Here is a 20,587-nt window from a genome sequence, read left to right as displayed (position 1 = left end):
GCCCAGAACAGATAAAACCCCTACAAATGAATGCTACAAACACAACCAAAACTGAAAACGAACAAACTTTTCTAAACAGAGGCAAAAGACTTGAACACACATTTCACAAAACAAGATACTAAAATACTTGATGAGCACATGAGAAGTTGCTCACTATCACTGGCCATCGGGGAACTACAATATTAAAACCAGGTACCCTTTCACACCTACTAGAGGGCTTAAAATTAAAGAGCGATAACTCCAAATGTTGGCAAGCATGTGGAACCCTGGAACTCTTGCACACAGCTAGTGGGAGTGCAACATGTTACAGCCACTTTGGAAAACTGCTTGGCAATTTCCCATAAAGTTAAGTATACACAAAATGACCCAGAAATTCCACACCTATATTTCCCCAAGAGAAATAAAACATGCCCACAAAAAGACTTGTACAAGAAGCCCTGGCTGGTGTAGCTCAGTGGATTGAGTGTGGGCTGCGAACCAAAGTGTCGCAGGTTCGATTCCCAGTCAGGGCACATGCCTGGGTTGCAGGCCAAAGCCCCCAGCAACTGCACATTGATGTTTCTCTCTCTCTCTATTTCTTCCTCCCTTCCCTCTCTAAAAATAAATAAATAAAATCTTTTTAAAAAAGACTTGTACAAGAATATTTATAGTGCTCTGGCCAGGTGGCTCAGGTGGGCAGCTCAGCTGGTTAGAGCATGCCCTGATAAGCCAAGGTCGCAGGTTTGATACAAGCATCAACCAATGAATGCATCAATAAGTGGAACAACAAATCAATGTTTCTCTCTGAAAATCAGTAAAATTAAAAAAATTAAATAAGCTCCATCACTAAACATGACTGGGCCATATAACAAATTCTAGCTAGCTCTATATTCTATTCTTTAAAACAAAAGATTATTCATAGCAGCTTATTCATAACAGCTAAAAACTGGAACAATCCAAATGTCCATCAACAGGTGAATGGATAAAGTATTCAATAGAATACTTTTCATCAGTAAAAACAGGTAACTTCTGATTCACGCAACAGTAGTCATGGGTCTTGAAAACGATATGCTAAGAAAAAGAAGGCAGACACTAATGAAGACCTACCACCTTTAATTTTGAAATAATAGAAATCAGAGGAATGGTTGCCTAAGCAAGATTGGAAAGGGGTTTAAGTTAACTCTTGGATGGTGGAAATGCTCTATCTCATTCATGATTTGGTGGTAGTTACATGACTGTTTACATTTAGCAAAACTAATCAAATCATACATGAAAAAGCTATGCTTTTCACTGTATTTAAATTTTACCTCACTAGAAAGAAAAAGGACCAAAAAGGCTGCGGGTGTTGAAAAGTAACACTAACGGATGTAAGGAGAAATTTGGTGTAGGAAGCCTTTTTTTTTTTTTTTTTTTTGAGAGGGAAGGGAGGGAGAAAGAGAGAGAAACATCAATAGGTTGCCCATTGCCTCCCATACGTGGCCCACAACCCAGGCATGTGCCCTGACTGGGAATCGAACCAATGACTTTGATTCGCAGGCTGGCACTCAATTCATTGCACCACACCAGCCAGGGGGAAGCCGTTTAAGAAACGTTAAATGAAGAACATTCCAAGAAGCTCTGCTGGGTTTATGTAACTAAATAAGGACATTAAGAAGCCCTGCAAACCTTAAGTCCCTTCCCTCTTTCTCCCTCCAATACGCGCGGGGCCCTAGGAGGTCCCACGCGGATTCAAGCTAAAAGTGACCTCACCTTCCCGCGGTTCCCGCCCCGGGCCGGAACCCCCTCGCTCCGCCCCTCGTCAACTACGCGACCCTGACAGGTCTGCAGCATTGAGCCGCAGACCCACCCGTAGATTTCTCTGACACCCATCTGAACCGTCCGTTCCCCTTTCAATCAATTAAAAGAGTGCAAGGAGAAAACCAATCGCAAGCCTAATCGAAGGGAAGAGGCGGGCACATTTCCCGGAAGTGTTGGTTAAAATCCCTCCAATCAGAGGTTCGGTGTGGGAAGTTTGAATTTAGCTCAGGCTGGGCTTGTGGGCGGTCCTGTTTTAGAGGCAGCAGTGGGCTTCCAGGCCGAAAATTCCTTCGTTTTTCGTGTGGTTGAGGTTTCACGCCAGAAGCTGCCTCAGGTAGGTGGGTGCTGGGGAGCTGGAGGGAGGGTGCTGGTCGGCCTGCTTCTTGAAAGCCTAGAAGGACCTGAGGACCAGCAGCTGAGGGCGGGTTGCTTCCCGGGGGAGGCTCCGCCAGGACAGTGTCACCTGTCCTTCCTGAAGCTGCTGACACAATTCTCCGGAAGAGTAAATATGTGTTGGCTTGAGCTATGTAGCAGTCAGCGTTTCGCCACCGGGGCGTAATTGGCCTCTGGAGTTTGTCGGTCTTTAGCATCCTTGGCCGTGACACTAATTTTCAGTAGCTCCTCCCCATTCCTGTGGCGTCTGTAAACGTCCGGGTTGAGAACGCCGTGGGCAAGCAAGAAGAAAACATTCTAGACTTTCCAGCTGGAAGCAACTCCCGTCAGACAAGGAAGAGAACTTAGGCGTATGTGAAGAGCCAGGCCGCCTGGCTTGGGATGCCAGCTGCGCCACTTTTTCTCTCCGCTCACGTGGGCGGTTAATTTACCTCATTTGTATAATGGCCGTAATAATAAGTAACTACTCTTTAGGGTTCAGATAACTAAATATACCTTTAGTATTAGTTCTCTCTGTGTCTCTGCTGGTATGCTGTTTTTCAAAATAATTAACACATAAGTTTTGTTTTGTTTTTTACTATATAGCAAATTAATACTTGTGGGAGGTGGCAAATCAAATAGGGGAGAGGTCTTGAAAAGCACAGTTCTTTGTCACTTCCCATTGGCCCTTAAAGGAGAATGTTATTAGCATCCAGGTCAGATGAAGTCTCATTTTTATACTCTGTGGATGCTTAAAAATCATGCAGCATTTTATTTGTATTCTTGTGCAGATTTTCCTATTTGAAGTTGATAATGGACTTGCTTATTTATTCTCGTTGAGGAGTATAGTGTGCTTATAAGTTTTAAACTCCCTAATGACACTCCCTTCTTCCTCCCCTCCCCCCTTTTTCCTTTTAAGCTGGGAAGAATTTTCTCTGGAAAACCAGTCCTTTTTCTTCAGTTTGGCTTGGTTGTTCTCTATACCAGATGCATGAGTAGCCACCTTAGACTTCCCACTTTCCTTTATTCTTCCATCAGTTCGATCCGTGGTTTCTTGGAACCTGAGACATCCTCTTTCTTGTCCTTCTCTCTTGTGTTGCTTGAATATTTTTCAAGGATCTTTCCATGAGAATGGTATGTGCCAAGTAAACTATGTAATTTCTTACATGGCCAAAAATAATTTTATTCTGTCCTACCAAGGGCATACTGATTTGTTTATCCTTCTACATCACCATGGTAATTCTTCTGAAAATGCTTCTTTTTCTTAATCGGGTATTTTCAATGCCTGTTTATCATCCTTGTCTAATAGGCATCTTGGGTGGTTTTTGTTTGTTGTTTTTTTTTTTAGCTTGAGAACAAAAATGTCAGGCTGCCTGCATTCATCACCAAGGGAAGGTTGAGAAACTATTCTACTTATTATGGACAGTAGCTTCCTGAGCTTCACTTTATCTGTTAAGCAAGGTCCTACTTAGGACCCCAGAATAAGTTGTAGTGTCTTATCTTCTAATAACCTCCTTCCCGCTCTTCGGTGTCATACATTTATTCCATTTGTATTTCAATTCTTCTATTTCAGAAATCTCTGAGGTTGGGATGATGGGAGGTGAACTGCAATCTTAGCTTTTTATTTTTTTCATTTTGGTTTTTTATTATATTGATTGTGCTATTACAGCTGTCCCAATTTTCCTCCTTTGCCCCCCCTACCCTGTACACCTTTTCCCTCCAGCGATCTCCCCCTTAATTTATGTCCATAGGTCATGTGGGTAAGTTCTTTAGCTTTTCCATTTCCTATACTATTCTTAACATCCCCGTCTACTTTGTACCTACCACTTATGCTTTTTAATCCCTACAACATTTTCACATTCTCCTCCTCCTCCCCCCTCCCTGCTGATATCCCTCCTTGTGATTTGTGATCTCCATTTGTATGATTCTGTTCCTGTTCTGGTGGTTTGCTTAGTTTTGTGTGTGTGTGTGTGTGTGTGTGTGTGTGTGTGTGTTTCTTTTTTAGATTCATTGTTGATAGTTGTGGATTTGTTGCCTTTTTAAAATTTTATTTTTGTTATTTTAAAAATTCTTTTATTTTAACTATATTTTATTGATTATGCTATTACAGTTGTCCCATATTTTTCTCTCCTTTATTCCCCTTCGCCCTGCACACCCCCTCCCACTAGCATCTCCCTCATCCAACCCCTTAATTCATGGACATGAATTAAGGGTCGTATATAATAAGTTCTTTGGCTTCTCCATTTCCTATACTATCCTTAACCTTCCCCTGTCTATTTTGTATCTACCATTTATGCTCCTTATTCCCTGCACTTTTTCTTCCATTCTTCCTCTCCCTCCTCCCCGCTGATAACCATCCATGTGATCTCCATTTCTGTGATTCTGTTCCTGTTCTAGTTGTCTGCTTAGTTAGTTTGGGGTGGGAGGTTGGGTTTTTGTTTTTTTAAGTTCAGTTGTTGATAGTTGTGGGTTTGTTGTCATTTTACTGTTCATGTTTTTGATCATCTTATTTTCTTTTTTTTTTTTAAAGATTTTATTTATTTATTTTTAGAGAGGGAAGAGAGAGAGAGAGAGGGAGAGGGAGAGAGAGAGGGAGAGAAACATCAATGTGCGGTTGCTGGGGGTTATGGCCTGCAACCCAGGAATGTACCCTGGCTGGGAATCGAACCTGGGACACTTTTGGTTCCCAGCCCGCGCTCCATCCACTGAGCTACGCCAGCCAGGGCGATCATCTTATTTTCTAAGTCCTTTTAATGTTTCATATAATACGGGCTTGGTGATAATGAACTCCTTTAACTTGACCTATCTGGGAAGCACTTGATCTGCCCTTCCATTCTAAATGAAAGCTTTGCTGGTTAGAGTAATCTTGGATGTAGGTCCTTGCTTTTCATGACTTTGAATACTTCTTTCCAGCCCTTTCTTGCCTATAATATTTCTTTTGAGAAATCAGGGGACAGTCTTATGGGAACTCCTCTGTAGGTAACTGTCTCTGTTTCTCTTGCTGCTTTTAAGGTTCTCTCCTTATCTTTAATCTTGGGTAATGTAAGTATGATGTGCCTTGGTGTGTGTTTCCTTGAGTTCAACTTCTTTGGAACTCTCTGAGCTTCCTGGACTTCCTGGAAGTCTATTACCTTTGCTCTTCCTCTTTTCCTTCTGGTACCCTATGATTTGAATGTTGGAACGTTTAAAGTTGTCCTGGAGGTTCCTAAGCCTCTCCTCATTTTTAAATTCTTTTTTCTTCATTCTGTTTTCGTTGAATTTTTATCTCATCCTTATGTTCCAAATCATTGGTTTGAATGCCAGCTTCCTTCCCTTCTCTGTTCATTTCCTCTGGATTATTCTTTATTTCATTTAGCGTAACCTTTATTTCTTTTTTTTTTTTTAATTTTAATCATTGTTCAAGTACAGTTTTCTAAAAATATGGAACGCTTCACGAATTTGCGTGTCATCCTTGTGCAGGGGCCATGCTAATCTTCTCTGTATCATTCCAATTTTAGTATATGTGCTGCCGAAGCGAGCACAACCTTTATTTCTTCCTCTTTTTTTTTTTTTTTTTTTTTTGTGGTTGTGCTCAAGGAGTTTGAACATCCTGATAACCAGGATTTTGAACTCTTCGTCTAATAGGTTGACTATCTCCGCTTTACTTAGTTCTTTTTCTGGGCTTTTGTTTTGTTCTTTTATTTGGGCCATATTTTTTTGTCTCCTCAATTTGGCAGCCTCCCTGAGTTTGTTTCTCAAAGGTAGAACTGCTTTGACTCCCTGTCTTAGTAGCATGGCCTATTGTAGAAAAGGCAACTGTAAATTGTGTGGGGTGGAACCCTAGGTAATTGCCAGGGTGGAGCATCTGCTTCACCACTTTGTGCTGGTGGGGGGAGGGCTTGGAGAAGAGACAGAGCCACCACCTGGCTTCTTGTGGTTCCTCTGTTGCTAACCCATTTCCAGTCACTTTACCCCCTTCCCAAGTGCAACTGATGCCCTTCTAGCTGCTACCTGGGTAGTGAATCCTGGAATGGATGAGTTTGTATACGTTCTAAGACTGTGTTGGTCCTTTAAGTAGCAAAAATCCAGCAGTTTTTTCTGAGGCCCCACCCTGCACTGGTTTTTACAGCCAGAGGTAATGGGGATCTATCTTCCTAGTGCTGGAACCCTGGACTGTACCGTCTGGCCTGGGACTGGATCTCTGGCTGCCTCTAAAGTTATCCCTGCTGTCCATCCTGCAGTGCCTCACCGCCTGTCTCTGCTACTTTGCCTCTACTATACATCTGGATGAATGTGGCTTCTTAAATCATTGGTTGTTGGACTTCCATATAGCTCAATTTTCTGACGGTTCTGGGTGTTCTTAATTTACTTAATTTTTAAGTAAATAAATAAGTAAAAAAAGTAATTTTTTACTTAATTTTTAAGTAATAAAATGAAAATCCGGCCTGGCTGGTATAGCTTAGTGGATTGAGTATGGGCCTGCAAAGCAAAGGTTGATGGTTCCATTCCCAGTCAGGGGACATGCCTGGGTTGCAGGTCAGGTCCCCAGAAGGGGACACGTGACAGGCAACCACATATTGCTGTTTCTCTCCCTCTCTTTGTCCCTCCCCTCCCTTCTCTCTAAAAATAAATAAAATCTTTTTAAAAATAAATAAATAAAATGAAAATCCCTGTAAGTTTGTCTGTCTCTCTTTTCCCTGACAGGATGTCTTCGTCACGTTTTGCCAGTCGACACAGAAAGGATATGAGTACTGATATGATTAGAACTAAAATTGCTCATAGGAAATCACTGTCTCAGAAAGAACACAGACATAAGGAATATGAACGAAATAGACATTTTGGTTTGAAAGATGTCAACATTCCAACCTCAGAAGGTAGACTTCTTCTTGAATTAGATGAGACATTTCAAGAGCTTATTCCAGAAAAGGCCAGTGTCAAGCCAAGTAAGTAAAGGTTTATTGTAATTTTAAGTGCTTTGAAAAGTGAAGTTGATTTAATAACTGACATTAAAAAAATCCTCACCAGTCCCTGGCCAGGTAGCTTGGTTGGTTGGAGCATCGTCCCAGTATGCCACGGTTGTGGGTTCAATCCTTGGCACATACAAGACTCAACCAATAAATGCATAAATAAGTGGAACAACAAATAGATGTCTGTCTGTCATTCTCTTTCTCTCTCTCTGAAAATCAATTAAAAAAAAACCTGAGCAGAAGAATGGAGTTTTGTAATACGATTTTGAATAACTTGATGTTTTCCACTGTCTATTTAAGGTAAAGGCTAAAAGCTATTTTAGCCAGGCTAGAGCCATTCACCTATGGAATATTATAACACTTTGTTTTCTATATTGCCTTATAAGAATTCTAAAGTTCTTACTTCTGGAGCTTGGGTAAGATAAGTGTTGGCAAGATAAATTGATAAGGGACATAAAAATAGAACTGATTAAAGAATCTATGAAATAAGGATACTTTGCCAGTGATGACATTTCTTAGAATGGCAAGGAATTCTTCCTTGCAATTTTCCCAGGGCAGGAATAGAAATTTTAAAAGAACAGAGGTTGAGCTGGTGTGGCTCAGTGGATTGACCACTAGCCTGCAAACCAAAGTGTCGCCAGTTCGATTCTCAGTCAGGGTACATGCCTGGGTTGTGGGCCAGGTCCCCAGTTGAGGGCATACAAGGGGTAACCACACATTGATGTTTCCCTCCCTCTCTTTTTCCCTTCCTTCCCCTCTCTCTAAAAATAAATAAATAAAATATTTTAAAAAGAAAAAACACAAAGGTTGAAATAACTTGTGGTTAGGGTGCTAAGGAATTAACAAGAAGTTTTTCAAAGCACTTCTTAGTAGTGGATGAAGTTAGGCAAAATGATTTTTTAGACATTTGCATAACTTTATCTGCAATATTTTATATACTGTGTGTGTTTTTCTTGCTTAGAGTCAATGAGAACTCTTCTATGTGATCAACGGAAACAAATGCTCCAAAAATACAAAGAAGAAAAGCAACTTCAAAAATTGAAAGAGCAAAGAGAGAAAGCTAAACGAGGAGTGTTTAAAGTGGGTCTTTATAGACCTGAGAAGCCTTCATTTCTTTTGTCCCACCAAAATGCTATGAAAGCTGAGCCAATGAAGGTAAATTTAGTATCCTAACTAGACACAAAGGAATAGTTCCTTTTAACTGTTCCTTTTCTTTTAAGAATTACACTTGATTTTAGCCAAAAGGCTGGTAAGCAATTCTTTTAAGAGTTGAAATGACTAAAATTACCCATTCCCTTTAGTTCCTTTATTCTCTTAACTAATTGGTGGGAGGTGGGGGTAACAATAGTAGAAAATGAAAATCAGGTCTCTCAATGTAACTCTAGGTAGACTGAGATAGGATAAAACTAGAAAAGCAAGTAGAGCCAGGCTGAGCAGTGAATGCTATGCCAGGGACTTGGCATTTATCCCATGGGACTTGGAGAGTCAAGGGAAGCTATTAAATGAGGTTGTACCATCAATTAAATTAATAATGCGGGAAGATTATCCAGGCTTTGAAGATTATAGTCTGGAAAGGGGAACATTTATAGATGGGAAGACCAGTTACAAGACTATTGTGAAAGAGTAAATAAGACAGAATAGGTGGACTGGGCAATGTGTTTCAAAGGAAGAAATAGGTGTAAGACATCTTTGGAGATAAGTTTGACAGGTGACCAAGCAGATAGTGAGGAGTAAAGAAAATTTAACACTCAGAATAAGATGATTCTGTTTATGTTAGTTTGAATAACTGTATAAATTATGCTGCTCCCTAAAAATAAGGAAGGCAAGTAAAGCAACATGATTAAGTGGGTACATTTTAATACCCAACTCCCCTTTTTTTAAATCAGTTTGGGCCATCTAGATAACAGGCAGTGGTATAAAATTTGGAATTAGGATGGAGGTCCATGCTAAGGGGTGGATTGAGGATGTGGTATTAGTAGTATGGGTGGGTGTTTAAGCTGTGGGACTGAATATGACCAATCCACTGAGGACGTATAAAATTATGAAAGAGTGAAGTCTGGAGAGCATTGTCAGGTGGCAGGTCAGGTACCAGTGACAGGCTGAGAAGAACTGGTCAGAGTGGCAGGGGAACTAAAGCAGAGGATGGAAGGGGTGATATAAAAGAAGAGAATGGTCAGTGAGTCAAGAAAGGGAGTATGGACAGAGGGAGTTTGATTTGTGAATTAGGTAGTCACTGATGATTTGCTATTTTAAAGGTATGTATAAAAGATCTCATTTTAAATAATATTTTTTAAAAACCTTATTGACTATATACTCATTCCCGATTTAAATAGGAATTGAAGAACATGAAGGCCCAAGATACTGCCTAATTTTCTTTGCTTCATGAATCTGATTCATTTGACAGATCTTTATTTACTCTGTGTATTACCTTAGGATAATGTGGAAGAGACCAAAATTAGTAAAACAAATCAAGGTGGAAAGATAATAAATAAGTAAATATTCTACATATGTTAGAGGATGGAGAGATTAATTTATGTTTGGAGGAACATCAAAGAAGACTTTTTAGAAGGGGTTAGACTTCATCTGTTTTCGCAAGAATATGTAGGATGCCAATCATTGGTCTAGACTGTAAACTGCTACTTACAAAGTGTTATACGAATGTAGGGGGAGAAAGAGATATATCATTACGTTAAATTATAAGATTCACCAATGATTGCTTTTTATTCTCCTTAGACAGTAGTCATTGCTGAATTTTGCTCATGTTATGCACTTCGGAGAAAAGCCTAATTTTATTAACATAGGTTTTCACTGAGATTTGGTAAAGAAAATGTCTTCTCATCTGAAAAGAAGTCTGAATATGCCTCTTACAGAATTTTACAGAGTTGATAAACATCTTACCACTTTTTAATCAGTCCTCCTCTTGCTAGATTTTTTCCACATTTTGCTATCAGGTCTTCATTTTCTTATTGACAGTGGACAAGTTCATAGTCATGAGATTTGAAGGCAAATTGTCCACACTAGGAAAATAAGCTGTAAAGTATCTTTTCATAAATAAAATAAAGATTCTAATATTCTAGTCTGTTCATCTATCGCTTGCGTATTAATGAGGATTCCTAATTATAACTGGAAAATATGGTATAAAATGTATTCTCTCTCCTCACTGAGAAATATAAGTTTTGAAGCTATTAACCTAAAGATGATTTAAATTAAGCCAGAACCAGAAAAAAATAGTAATTTAAGTTAGCAAGTATCTTTTTTTGCCATAAATGACTACAAATAAAGTTTAACTTTAAAATTGGAATTTTATTTCATAATGAGACATAGAAGCAAATTTTGCAAGTTCATTTTTTAAAAAATATTACCTTCTTTGACTGTTTTAAGGCTGTTCCATCTTTTGTACGGATGACAAGGTCAAAGGCCAAAGAACAAATGGAGCTGACTAAGGTACAGTTGATAGTAGATAATGTTATTAAAATGACAAATTATACTTTCTTTTCTCAGAATAAGTAACTTTATTTTTAATCTATCAGCTTCAAGTATAGTGGTTATTTTACTAGAGTTGATAGCACCGAAGTCACTGTGGCATAGGGCAGTTTTGACTAAATGCTGAGGTGCTATGCACTTAAAATAGTCTTTGCCCAGACATCCCGTATGAGAGCTACACCTAGCTTTGTCTTGCCCTGGCTATTTAGCTCAGTTGGTTACTGCATTGTTCTGATACGCCAGGGTTGCAGGTCCAAGCTTTGTCTTTGTGTCACACCGTTTTGTTTGTTAGTTTATTTGTCTTCTGTTATGCATTCCGTAATAGAAAATGCAGGTAGAAATATAAAGCACATAGGGTGGACGTTGTAAATATTGAGTTTTCAAAACACTGCTAGAGTAAAGTTATTAGGAGGATTACTAAAATAAAGTGGGCAAGGGGGAAGTTGTATGCTTCTTTGTCAGGTAAGGAAGCTAAATTTCATGTATACAATAAATTTTGAATCACTACCATGTTCCTCTAAGCTCTAGGATATAATGGGGAGCAAAATAATTCCCTGTTTTTATGGGAGATAGGCAATAAAAAAAGTATATATTATGTCAGATGGTCATAAATATTCGGGAGGGAGATGGGGCGTACTAAATTAGGTGGAATTTTGATTGGGTCTCACTGACATGGTGGCATTTTGAATGAAGTCTTTAAGGAAGTAGAAGGGTGAACTATGGCAAAGAGTTTTCTGTCCAGGAGAAGAATTTTCTAGACAAAATTTAAAAGTCTTAAAGTGAAAACATGCCTGGTGCCCTGACTGGTGTGGCTCTGTAAGTTGGGCGTCAACCCACAAAGTAAAAGGTCCGTTCCATCTCCAGTCAAGGCACATGCCTGGGTTGCACGTTTGGTCCCCAGTTGGGGGTGTGTATGAGAAGCCACCAATGAATGTTTTCTCCCTCTCTTTCTCCCTCCCTCCCCCTCTCTCTAAAAATACATAAATAAAATCTTTAAAAAAAACCAAAAACATGCCTGGTATATTTTAAGGACCTTCAAATGATTATAGTCAATTCTTTTTAATAGCTTTGGTTATTAGCATTTTCTAAATTCTAGAATTCTAAAAAGCTTGTAAGAAAATGAATATAATGGAAAACTATTTTCTTTACTCCATTTTATTTGGGGTAGTGGATTTTTTTGCTGAGTTATTTCCAATAGTCAGATTTCGGGTGAGGGATCAATGTACAGATTAGAGATGTGGTGGTTTGATTTATTATGCAATTAAATCATGTAACACCTAATCTTCTCAATAGGTTGCTAATGGGAATGATGTTCGAGCATCTCGACCTGGTCAAAGACAAACTTCTGAAAAGAAACTGTTGGACAAAGAGAAAAAAGGTAGGAATATTAGCAGTTATAAGCTCTGATGTTGCCTACAACAATAATAATTTTTAAAAAGCATTTGATTTATTTTCCCCACAGCTGAACAACCTGAAATGCCCACCTCAGTGAGAGTGACTCGATCAGCTACTCTAGCAGCAAAGCAGACAGCCAGGCCCATCTCCTCCACTACAGCAAGAAAGCCAGTGACAAGAGCTACTGATGGTAAGAACTATTTCTTGATCAATGATTGAACTAGAATGTTTTGGTCCCTGAGATTTTTAAGTATTCCCTTGAGCAGGGGAGGAGGAAATGGAAGATTCCAGTTCCCTGAAGGTAGGTTCTGTGACCCTTCATCCATTTGGCAGTGGGTGCTCAGGCATTGGGATACCTGAAGTGGTATAAGCAGTGCTTCATAGTGAGAAATTAATAGCCCCAATAAATTGCAGTCCATCCATTTGGAAAACAGTGTAAGCTTTTAAGAACAATGTGAAAAAAATGCTTAAGAACGTGGTTTATGATATATTAAGTGGGGAAAGAGGAATATGTCAAAACTTGAATAGTATGAGCACAGTTCTAAAATATGTATGTAAATATGTGAACATAGGAAAAAACTGGGAAAATGTACCCTGAAATATCAACAGTGATTATTACTGAATAATGTCATCTTAGGTATTTTTTTATTTTTGTTTTTTTGCTTTTCTTTATTTTCCAAATTTCCATAATTTAGATTTTGCTATTCAGAGGCAAAAGGTAAAGTACCTGAAGAACTTTGTTTTGTTTTTGAAAGCAGATGACCTACACTTGGCAGGAAATTTAATCTGTTTTTATCTTATTTTATAATAAGACTTTTTAAAATATATTTTATTGATTATGCTATTACACTTGTCCCATTTCCCCCTTCACTCCCCTCCACCCTGCACACCCTGTCCCAACCACATTCCCCCCCTTAAGTTCATGTCGCTGTGTCATAAGTTCTTTAGCTTCTACATTTCCCATACTATTCTTGCCTTCCCCCTGTCTATTTTCTACCTACCATCTATGCTACTTATTCTCTGCACCTTTTCCCCCCTCTCTCTCCCTCCCACTCCCCTGTTGCTAACCCTCCATGTAATCTCTATTTCTATGGTTCTGTTCCTGTTCTAGTTGTTTGCTTAGTTTCTTTGGGTTTTGTTTTAGATTTGGTTGTTAATAATTGTGAGTTTGCTGTCATTTTACTATACATGTTTTTGTTTATCTTCTTTTCTCAGATAAGTCCCTTTAACATTTCATAAAATAAGGGCTTGGTGATGATAAACTCCTTTAACTTGACCTTATCTGAGAAGCACTTTATCTGCCCTTCCATTCTAAATGAAAGCTTTGCTGGATAGAGCAATCTGGGATGTAGGTCCTTGCCTTTCATGACTTGGAATACTTTTTTCCAGCCTCTTCTTGCCTGCAAGGTCTCTTTTGAGAAATCAGCTGACAGTCTGATGGAAACTCCTTTGTAGGTTACTGTCTCCTTACCTCTTGGTGCTTCTAGGATTTTCTCCTTCATTTTTACCTTGGCTAATGTAATTATGATGTGCCTTGGTGTGTTCCTTCTTGGGTCCAACTTCTTTGGGACTCTCTGAGCTTCCTGGACTTCCCTGGAAGTCTGTTTCCTTTGCCAGAATGGGGAAGTTCTCCTTTATTATTTGTTCAAATAACTTTTCCACTTGTTGCTTTTCCTCTTCCTCTTCTGGTACCCCTATAATTCAGATGTTGGAGCGTTTAAAGATGTCCTGGAGGTTCCTAAGCCTCTCCTCATTTTTTTGAATTCTTATTTGTTCATTCTTTTCTGTGTGGTTGTTTCTTCTTTCTTCCTTCTAGTCCACTCCATTGATGTGAGACCAAGCTTTCTTTCCATCACTACTGGTTCCCTGTGTATTTTTCTTCATTTCATTTTGCATAGCCTGCATTTGTTCATCTAATTTGTGCCCAAAATCAACCAATTCTGTGAGCTTCCTGATCACCAATGTTTGGAACTGCACATCTGATAGGTTGGCTATCTCTTGGTCACTTAAAACAATGGGTTTGGGGCTTTCATTTGGTCTTCTGTTTGAGCCTTTTTTTTTTTTTGGTCTGGTAGTGCCTATTATGGTGAGGGGCGGAGCCTTAGGTGTTCGCCAGGGCTGGGCACCCCAGTCACTGGGTTGTGATGTTGTATGTGGGGGCGGGGGTGAGAGGGAACAATGACGCTTGCTCCTGTTCTCCGTGGGACGTCAGTCCCTTCTGTTACTTCCCCTGAGCAAACTGAGCCCCTCTGGTGCCAATTCCTGTGTGGGTGGGCTTGTGCACCTCGTGGGACCCTCCAAGGACCTCTCCTGTGAGGCTGGGTGTTTCCCCGTGTGCCTCAACTCCCACAGGTGTCCTCAATCAGTGTCCTGAGGCTCTATTTCCCAGTGCTGGGATCCTGGGTTGCTCGCGGTGCCTTGCTTCACAATCGCCGCCTCGCTGGGTCTGCTGGTTGCCACCCTTCAGCTGGAGGCTGCCAACTGCCGCTTGCACGCTCAGGGGTCCACCCGCTGCGGTCTTGCGTGCCCCGGATGCCTTACACACCCAGTCCCCCGTCCAGCTGCCCCGCTCCGCCCCTCCTACCAGTCTGGATGAATGGGTCTATTTCAACTTCTTGGTTGTCCGACTTCCATTCAGATCAATTTTCTATCAGTTCTGGTTGTTATTCTGTTTCTAAATTGTTGTTGTCCCTGTCTTGGTTGTGCAAGGAGGCACAGTGCATCCACCTATGCCTCCATCATGGCCGGAAGTCTTATAATAAGACTTTTAAGTGTAAATTTTTTTTTATTTTTTTTAAGATTTTATTTTTTAGAGAGGGAAGGGAGAGAGGGGGAGAGAGAGAGAGAGAGAGAGAAAGAAAGAGATACATCAATGTGCTGTTGCTGGGGGCCATGGCCTGCAACCTAGGCCTATGCCCTGACTGGGATCGAACCTGCAATGCCTGGTTTGCAGCCCGTGCTCAATCCACCGAGCTATGCCAGCCAGGGCGCATAAATTTTTTTAAGACATACATTTCTGCCCCAGTATGGCTCAGCTGGTTGGGTGTCATCCCACAAACTGAAAGGTTGCCACTTCGATTCCCAGTGTGGCCACTGCCTGTTTCTCACATTGATGTTTCTCTCCCTCTCTTTCTCCTTCCCTTACCCCTCTCTTAGAAAAGATTTTAAAAAAGACATAGATCCCTATTGTTGCCTTTTTTTTTCCTTTCTCAAATTACCTAGTGCTTTTAATGCAGCATTTTCTGTCTAGTCAAAATGGATGACGTATTTTTAATTTTATTTTTTAGATAATGAAACAGAAAGAAAGGCAATAAATCAAGGAAGATCTGCCCAAAACGTAGAAACTAAACCTGACAAGGTAGTGTATAAAATCTGTTTATTCCTAGATTCTTTGGAAATCTTATTGCTACTTTGAAAAAGTTGAAATTAAGCATACAGAACCACTCAAGAGGTTAACCTACATGTGTGTGAAAAACTCTTAAATCATAAAGAAGCATAAGAGCATTTACTGTTGTTTTTCAAGTATGTTATCCTTAGAGCTTTATGGGTAGAGAAAACATAATTTGGTTAACAGGAGATAGAAAAAATAAAATAAAAATATAGCTGATAGAAACATTCATGTGAGAATTAGCTTTGATGCAATAGGGTGAAATGCACTGACTTTGAATTTAATTAGGCCTGAGGTGAAATATTGTCTCTGTTTCCAGTTAGTTATATAACCTTGGGCAAATTATGAGTTTGATTTTGTTTTTCTATCTGTAACATGTAATACCTATATAGACTAGTATTAAGAATTAAATAACCTCATGTTTCTGATAGCAGCTAGCATAGAGCCTAGTAGAATTTTCAAAAAAGAGCCACTATTTTGAAGACCCATCCTTTGGTTTATAATCCATGCTACAATTCTATAACTTAAAAAAAAAGTTATACCAAAGTGACTAGATTTTTACTGAAAATCAAACAGATCCTGCATCAAGAAACTACTGAGTGAATCTTCACAGACAAGCAGCTGTACTTCAGCACTCCTCCCATGAGATTGACTTTCTTTTAAGGATTATCATTCATTTTTTGTGTGTTTGTTTTGAATGAAATTTATTGGGGTGACAATGGTTAATACAATTATACAGGGAGGGGCAAAAGTAGGTTAACAGTTTATATGGAAAATAATGCAACAATTAATAAATAATACAAGAATAAATTCTTTTTGCATACTCACAGCTGTAAACCTACTTCTTCCCTGTCCTATGGGGTGGGCAAAAGTAGGTTTATAATTGTGAGTAACATTCTTTTGAGTTAATAAAGCTGTTGCAATAATCTTAACCTACATGTCTGTTTTCCATATGAACAACTGTATACCTACTTTTGCATACTCCTATATTGGTTTCAAGTGGACATTTCTATGATACATGATCTTTATATCACTCATTTTCACTTTCATTCCCATACTAACCTCAGGGACATTGTTACCCTTGAATTCTTGTCCAGGTTGAAATACTCTGGTTTCAGTTCATATCTCATTAAAAATCTGAAACATAGAAACCTCTAAAAATTATATTTAAATGGGTGAATGTTAATAGATAAAGGTAGTCAAAGGTACAAGTTTCCAGTCATAAAATAAGTGAGTCCTGGGGATATAATGTACAGCATGGTGACTATAGTTAATTATACTGCATTGTCTATTTGAAAGTTACAAAGAGTAAATCTTAAAAGTTCTCATCACAAGAAAGAAATCTGTAGCCCTGGCTGGCATGGCTCAGTGGATTGAGTGTAGCCTGCGAACCGAAGGGCCGCTGGTTCCATTCCCAGTCAGGGCACATGCCTGGGTTGTGGGCTAGGTCCCCAGTGGGGAGCGTGCAAGAGACAACCACACATTGATGTTTCTCTCCCTTTCTCTTTCCCTTCCCCTCTCTCTAAAAATAAATAAAAAATAAAATTTAAATTTTAAAAAATATTTTAAAAAATTTGTAACTTTGTGATTATTTTGCTATATATACAAATGTGAAATCATTATGCTATATGTACAAATATCAAATCATGCTGTACACCTGAAACTAGTATTATATGTCAATTATGACTTAGTAAAATAAATAAGTAACAAATTGGATTGAAAAAGAAAATATGTTTCATATTTCATATGGTTAATCTTACTGTGTTACATGAAAAATATTTTTGCTCATGTGATAAAGGACTTGGTCCTTGACAATAGTAGTCATCCAGTAAATTTTGGATTATGATTCTCAAACCATTGTAATTATCAACATAATTTAAGTAAAAATATATGTGTTTGGTAGGTGAGTAAATTTTTCTACCTTAGTTTTCATATATTTTAATTTGTTATAATACCTAAAATTTATTGCATATTTAGCCTTTTTAATAAGGATCAGTTCTCTCTCTTTCTGGAACATAGCAATGGTTCAGTGTAGCTGGTCTTCTGACTCCATGTACACACTCAGATGTATTTGTTTTTGCCTCATAAATTATGTACATGGCACATGTATCTCAACTTGCACATTTTCAGGCCTGTAAGAATTGGTTCAGGGTATCCGCAGAAGAGAAATTCTCACTCTATTTTGTTTACTCATATCTAGGTTGTTTCTTTTCAAGTTGATAGTGAAGAAAATAATTTGGATTCACAAAGGAATGCAACAAATGATGGAGTTTTATCAAAAATGGAAAACTTACCTAAGACAAATATTGCAAAAACAAAAGGAAAGAATTCCTTCGCACCTAAGGATTTTGTGTTTCAGCCACTAGATGGTCTGAAGACCTATCAGGTTACACCTATGACTCCCCGAAGTGCCGAGGCTTTCTTGACACCCTGTTACTCCTGGACTCCTGTAAAAGCAGAAGTGTAAGGATGTAATATTAATATTGAATTCCTTGCTAAGATGGATAACAAATGCCTTTTTCTTTGATTTGTCCTGTGCTTTTTATTATTTTTTATTTTTAAAGATTTTATTTATGTATTTTTAGAGAGGGGGGAGAAACATCAATGTGTGGTTGCCTCTCATGTGGCCCCCACTGGGGACCTGGCTCACAACTCAGGCATGTACCCTGACTAGGAATTGAACTGATGACCCTCTGGTTTGCAGCCCGCCTTAATCCACTGAGCTACACCTGCCAGGGCTGTCCTGTGCTTTTCAAAGTTATTATTTAGTTAGTAAATGATGTTAATTATAAAACATGAAAATTTGATCTTCTAAAAAAATTTTTTTCAGAAGGCTACAATAATGTATTTGACAGCTTTGATATTTCCTATGTGTTATCATTATTTTTATGGTACAATATGTGGGGGGGGGTTGGTTTTAATAAGTGAGTATTATAATACTTAGAAATAAATTTTTAGAAAGAAGAAATTGCTCTAATACCAAAGGTGAGATGTTTGATTTTTTTGTTTGTGGTTTTTTAAAATTTATTTTTGTTTGTGGTTTTTTAAATTTTATTTATTTTTTTGTTTTGTTTTTTTGCTCGCTGAGTATTACTTTAGAAAAACTATCTCTAAAGACAAAAATAGCTTGCAAAGTTGGGGGGAGTGGGAGAAAGTCAGTTAGAATCTTTTAAAAGAAGGAACAAGTTTATTTTGCAAAGACTGGCTGGCAGCAAATTTATTGAAAACTGCTCCAAGACTAAGTACTTATGTTTTATTATGAGATCTTCAGAATCTGCCCTGGCTGGTGCAGCTTAGTGGATTGAGCTCAGGCCTGCTAGCCAAAGCATCGTGGTTTGATTTCCCAGTCAGGGCACATGCCTGGGTTGCAGGCCATATCCCCAGTATGGGGTGTGCTAGAGGCAACCATACATTGATGTTTCACTCCCTCTCTTTCTCCCTCCCTTCCCCATCTCTCTAAAAATAAATAAAATCTTTTTAAAAAGAGAGAGAGGGAGAGATCTTCAGAATCTTTAGATCTCATTACAGTTAGTAAAGATGGACATTCCCACTATGGTGTTTAAAATTTTTCCCTATAGAGCCCTGGTGGGTGTAGTTTAGTGGACTGAGTATGGGCTGTGAAACAAAGGGTCTCTGGTTCGATCCCCAGTCAGGGCATATGCCTGGGTTGTGGGCCAGGTCCCCAGTGGGGATCATGTGAGAGGCAACCACACATTGATGTCTCTCTCCCTCTCTTTCTCCTTCCCTTCCCCTCTCTCTAAAAATAAAGAAATAAAATATATTTTTAAAAAATTTTCCCTATAGAATAGACACATTTTTAAAAAATAGAAACTAATTTCTGTTTTATCCCATGTTGTTCAAAAGCAACATAATTTTGAAATCCTTTAATCTGAGAAATGGGGTTCACATTTCATGAAGTCTATTTTTGCTGTTGTTTTTAGTGATAAGAGTCAAGATGCAACACAAGAAATATGGGCACAAAAATGTGAAATTTACTCTGCCAAGGCAGTATATCAAGATTCAAAATTACAATATCCTCTGGATTCTCTAACAGTTTGGAATAAAGGTATGGTATTTCAATTAAATTTGTACTTGCTTTTCTGCATTATGATTTATTAGTTAATTGTTTTAGAGCCCCTTTCACCATATAGTGCAAGGATGTGATCTCAGGGTCAGAAGAGATCAGAAAGCATGTGGAAAGATCTGGAAAGGGGCAGTTGGCATGAGTAAGAGGAGAGGAGGAGGCATGACTGTAAATGTGAGGAGATGAAAATATTGAGAAATACTTTAGAGGTGCGTTGAATGAAATCATTGAAGCAGAAATAAAATTTTAAAATTCAACACTGAAAATAATTGAAGGATTAAAAAAATTTTGTTGTGGGGCTTGTCATTTTTAGGAGTTGCTACTTTGAAGTTTATATGTATGCATCTATTATGTCACCACCGCACACAGTGTTAGCTCTGGACTCCTGATGTAAATGTATGTGTCTGTATGTTAACAAGAGTGAGTGAGTGTATATTATATTTGGCCAAGTTAGTACTATGGTCATAGGCCATGGAAATTCTTTGTGGCCTAATAAATGCTCTATCTTGTAAATGTCCCATGGGTGTTTGGAAACAGCTTTTATGTTCTGTTAGGAAATTTATTTTTTATGTATCTATTAGGTTAAGCTTGTCAGTTGTATATTCAAATCCTCCTGTTTTGTATATTCTACGTCAGTTTCTAAAGTTGTGTTAATGGTTCCCCTAATTATTTTGGATCTGTCCATTTCTTCTTGTATTATAACCATTTTTGTGGTATATATCTCAAAGCTCTGTTCTTAAAGGAATAAAAATTAATGCTTGCAAAAAATGTATATATAATATTTTCTTTAATCTACAGAAAATGTCTTAAATAAAAATGAAACTACTATAAAAAATTCAAGTGGCCTTCCAGTGAAAGAAGCCCTATCACTTGAAATACATGAAGATGAGCTATCTCAGCCACAGCATGATGTGCCATATTTCAGGTTTGTCCATTTGTTCCTAGTGTGAGAATTTTGTATTAATATCTAGACATTTAAACCAAAATTTAACTATTTTTAACCTTAATATAATAGTTGAATTTCAGGGAAGCTGACTTTGGGTAATTTCAAAAGGCAGAAAAAGGTATAAGTGAGAAGTCTTTTTCCCAACTCTGCCTCTCAACCCCATCCATACTTGGAAGCTTCCATGGAAGCAAGTGTTA

The 20,587-nt window shown here is 38.5% G+C and overlaps 1 protein-coding gene and 1 non-coding gene across 4 annotated transcripts in view; one reads left to right on the top strand and one right to left on the bottom strand.

The window, feature by feature from the left end:
• The first annotated feature begins 1,966 nt into the window (after positions 1-1,966).
• Positions 1,967-20,587, top strand: part of DLGAP5 (DLG associated protein 5) — a 40,035-nt gene continuing 21,414 nt past the window's right edge. For 2 of the 3 annotated variants that reach the window (XM_036010258.1, XM_036010259.1), the window contains exons 1-10: positions 1,982-2,114; positions 6,832-7,070; positions 8,056-8,249; positions 10,476-10,538; positions 11,871-11,955; positions 12,040-12,162; positions 15,260-15,330; positions 17,561-17,823; positions 19,302-19,426; positions 20,243-20,369. In XM_036010258.1, coding sequence (XP_035866151.1) covers positions 6,833-7,070; positions 8,056-8,249; positions 10,476-10,538; positions 11,871-11,955; positions 12,040-12,162; positions 15,260-15,330; positions 17,561-17,823; positions 19,302-19,426; positions 20,243-20,369 — 1,289 coding nt within the window. In that variant the 5' untranslated portion in view covers positions 1,982-2,114; position 6,832. Of the gene's footprint in view, positions 2,115-6,831; positions 7,071-8,055; positions 8,250-10,475; positions 10,539-11,870; positions 11,956-12,039; positions 12,163-15,259; positions 15,331-17,560; positions 17,824-19,301; positions 19,427-20,242; positions 20,370-20,587 lie in introns of all 3 variants that reach the window. The other variant, XM_028507657.2, reaches the window with a different exon arrangement.
• Positions 5,563-5,669, bottom strand: LOC114493534. Its single transcript, XR_003684171.1, has one exon. It is a non-coding gene; the product is annotated as a U6 spliceosomal RNA (small nuclear RNA).

The sequence above is a fragment of the Phyllostomus discolor genome, chromosome 1, assembly GCF_004126475.2.
Source record: "Phyllostomus discolor isolate MPI-MPIP mPhyDis1 chromosome 1, mPhyDis1.pri.v3, whole genome shotgun sequence".
In the NCBI taxonomy this organism is placed as follows: Eukaryota; Metazoa; Chordata; class Mammalia; order Chiroptera; family Phyllostomidae; genus Phyllostomus; species Phyllostomus discolor.
The sequence above is the reverse complement of the archived record's forward strand: the minus strand, read 5'-3'. Positions and strand labels throughout refer to the sequence as shown.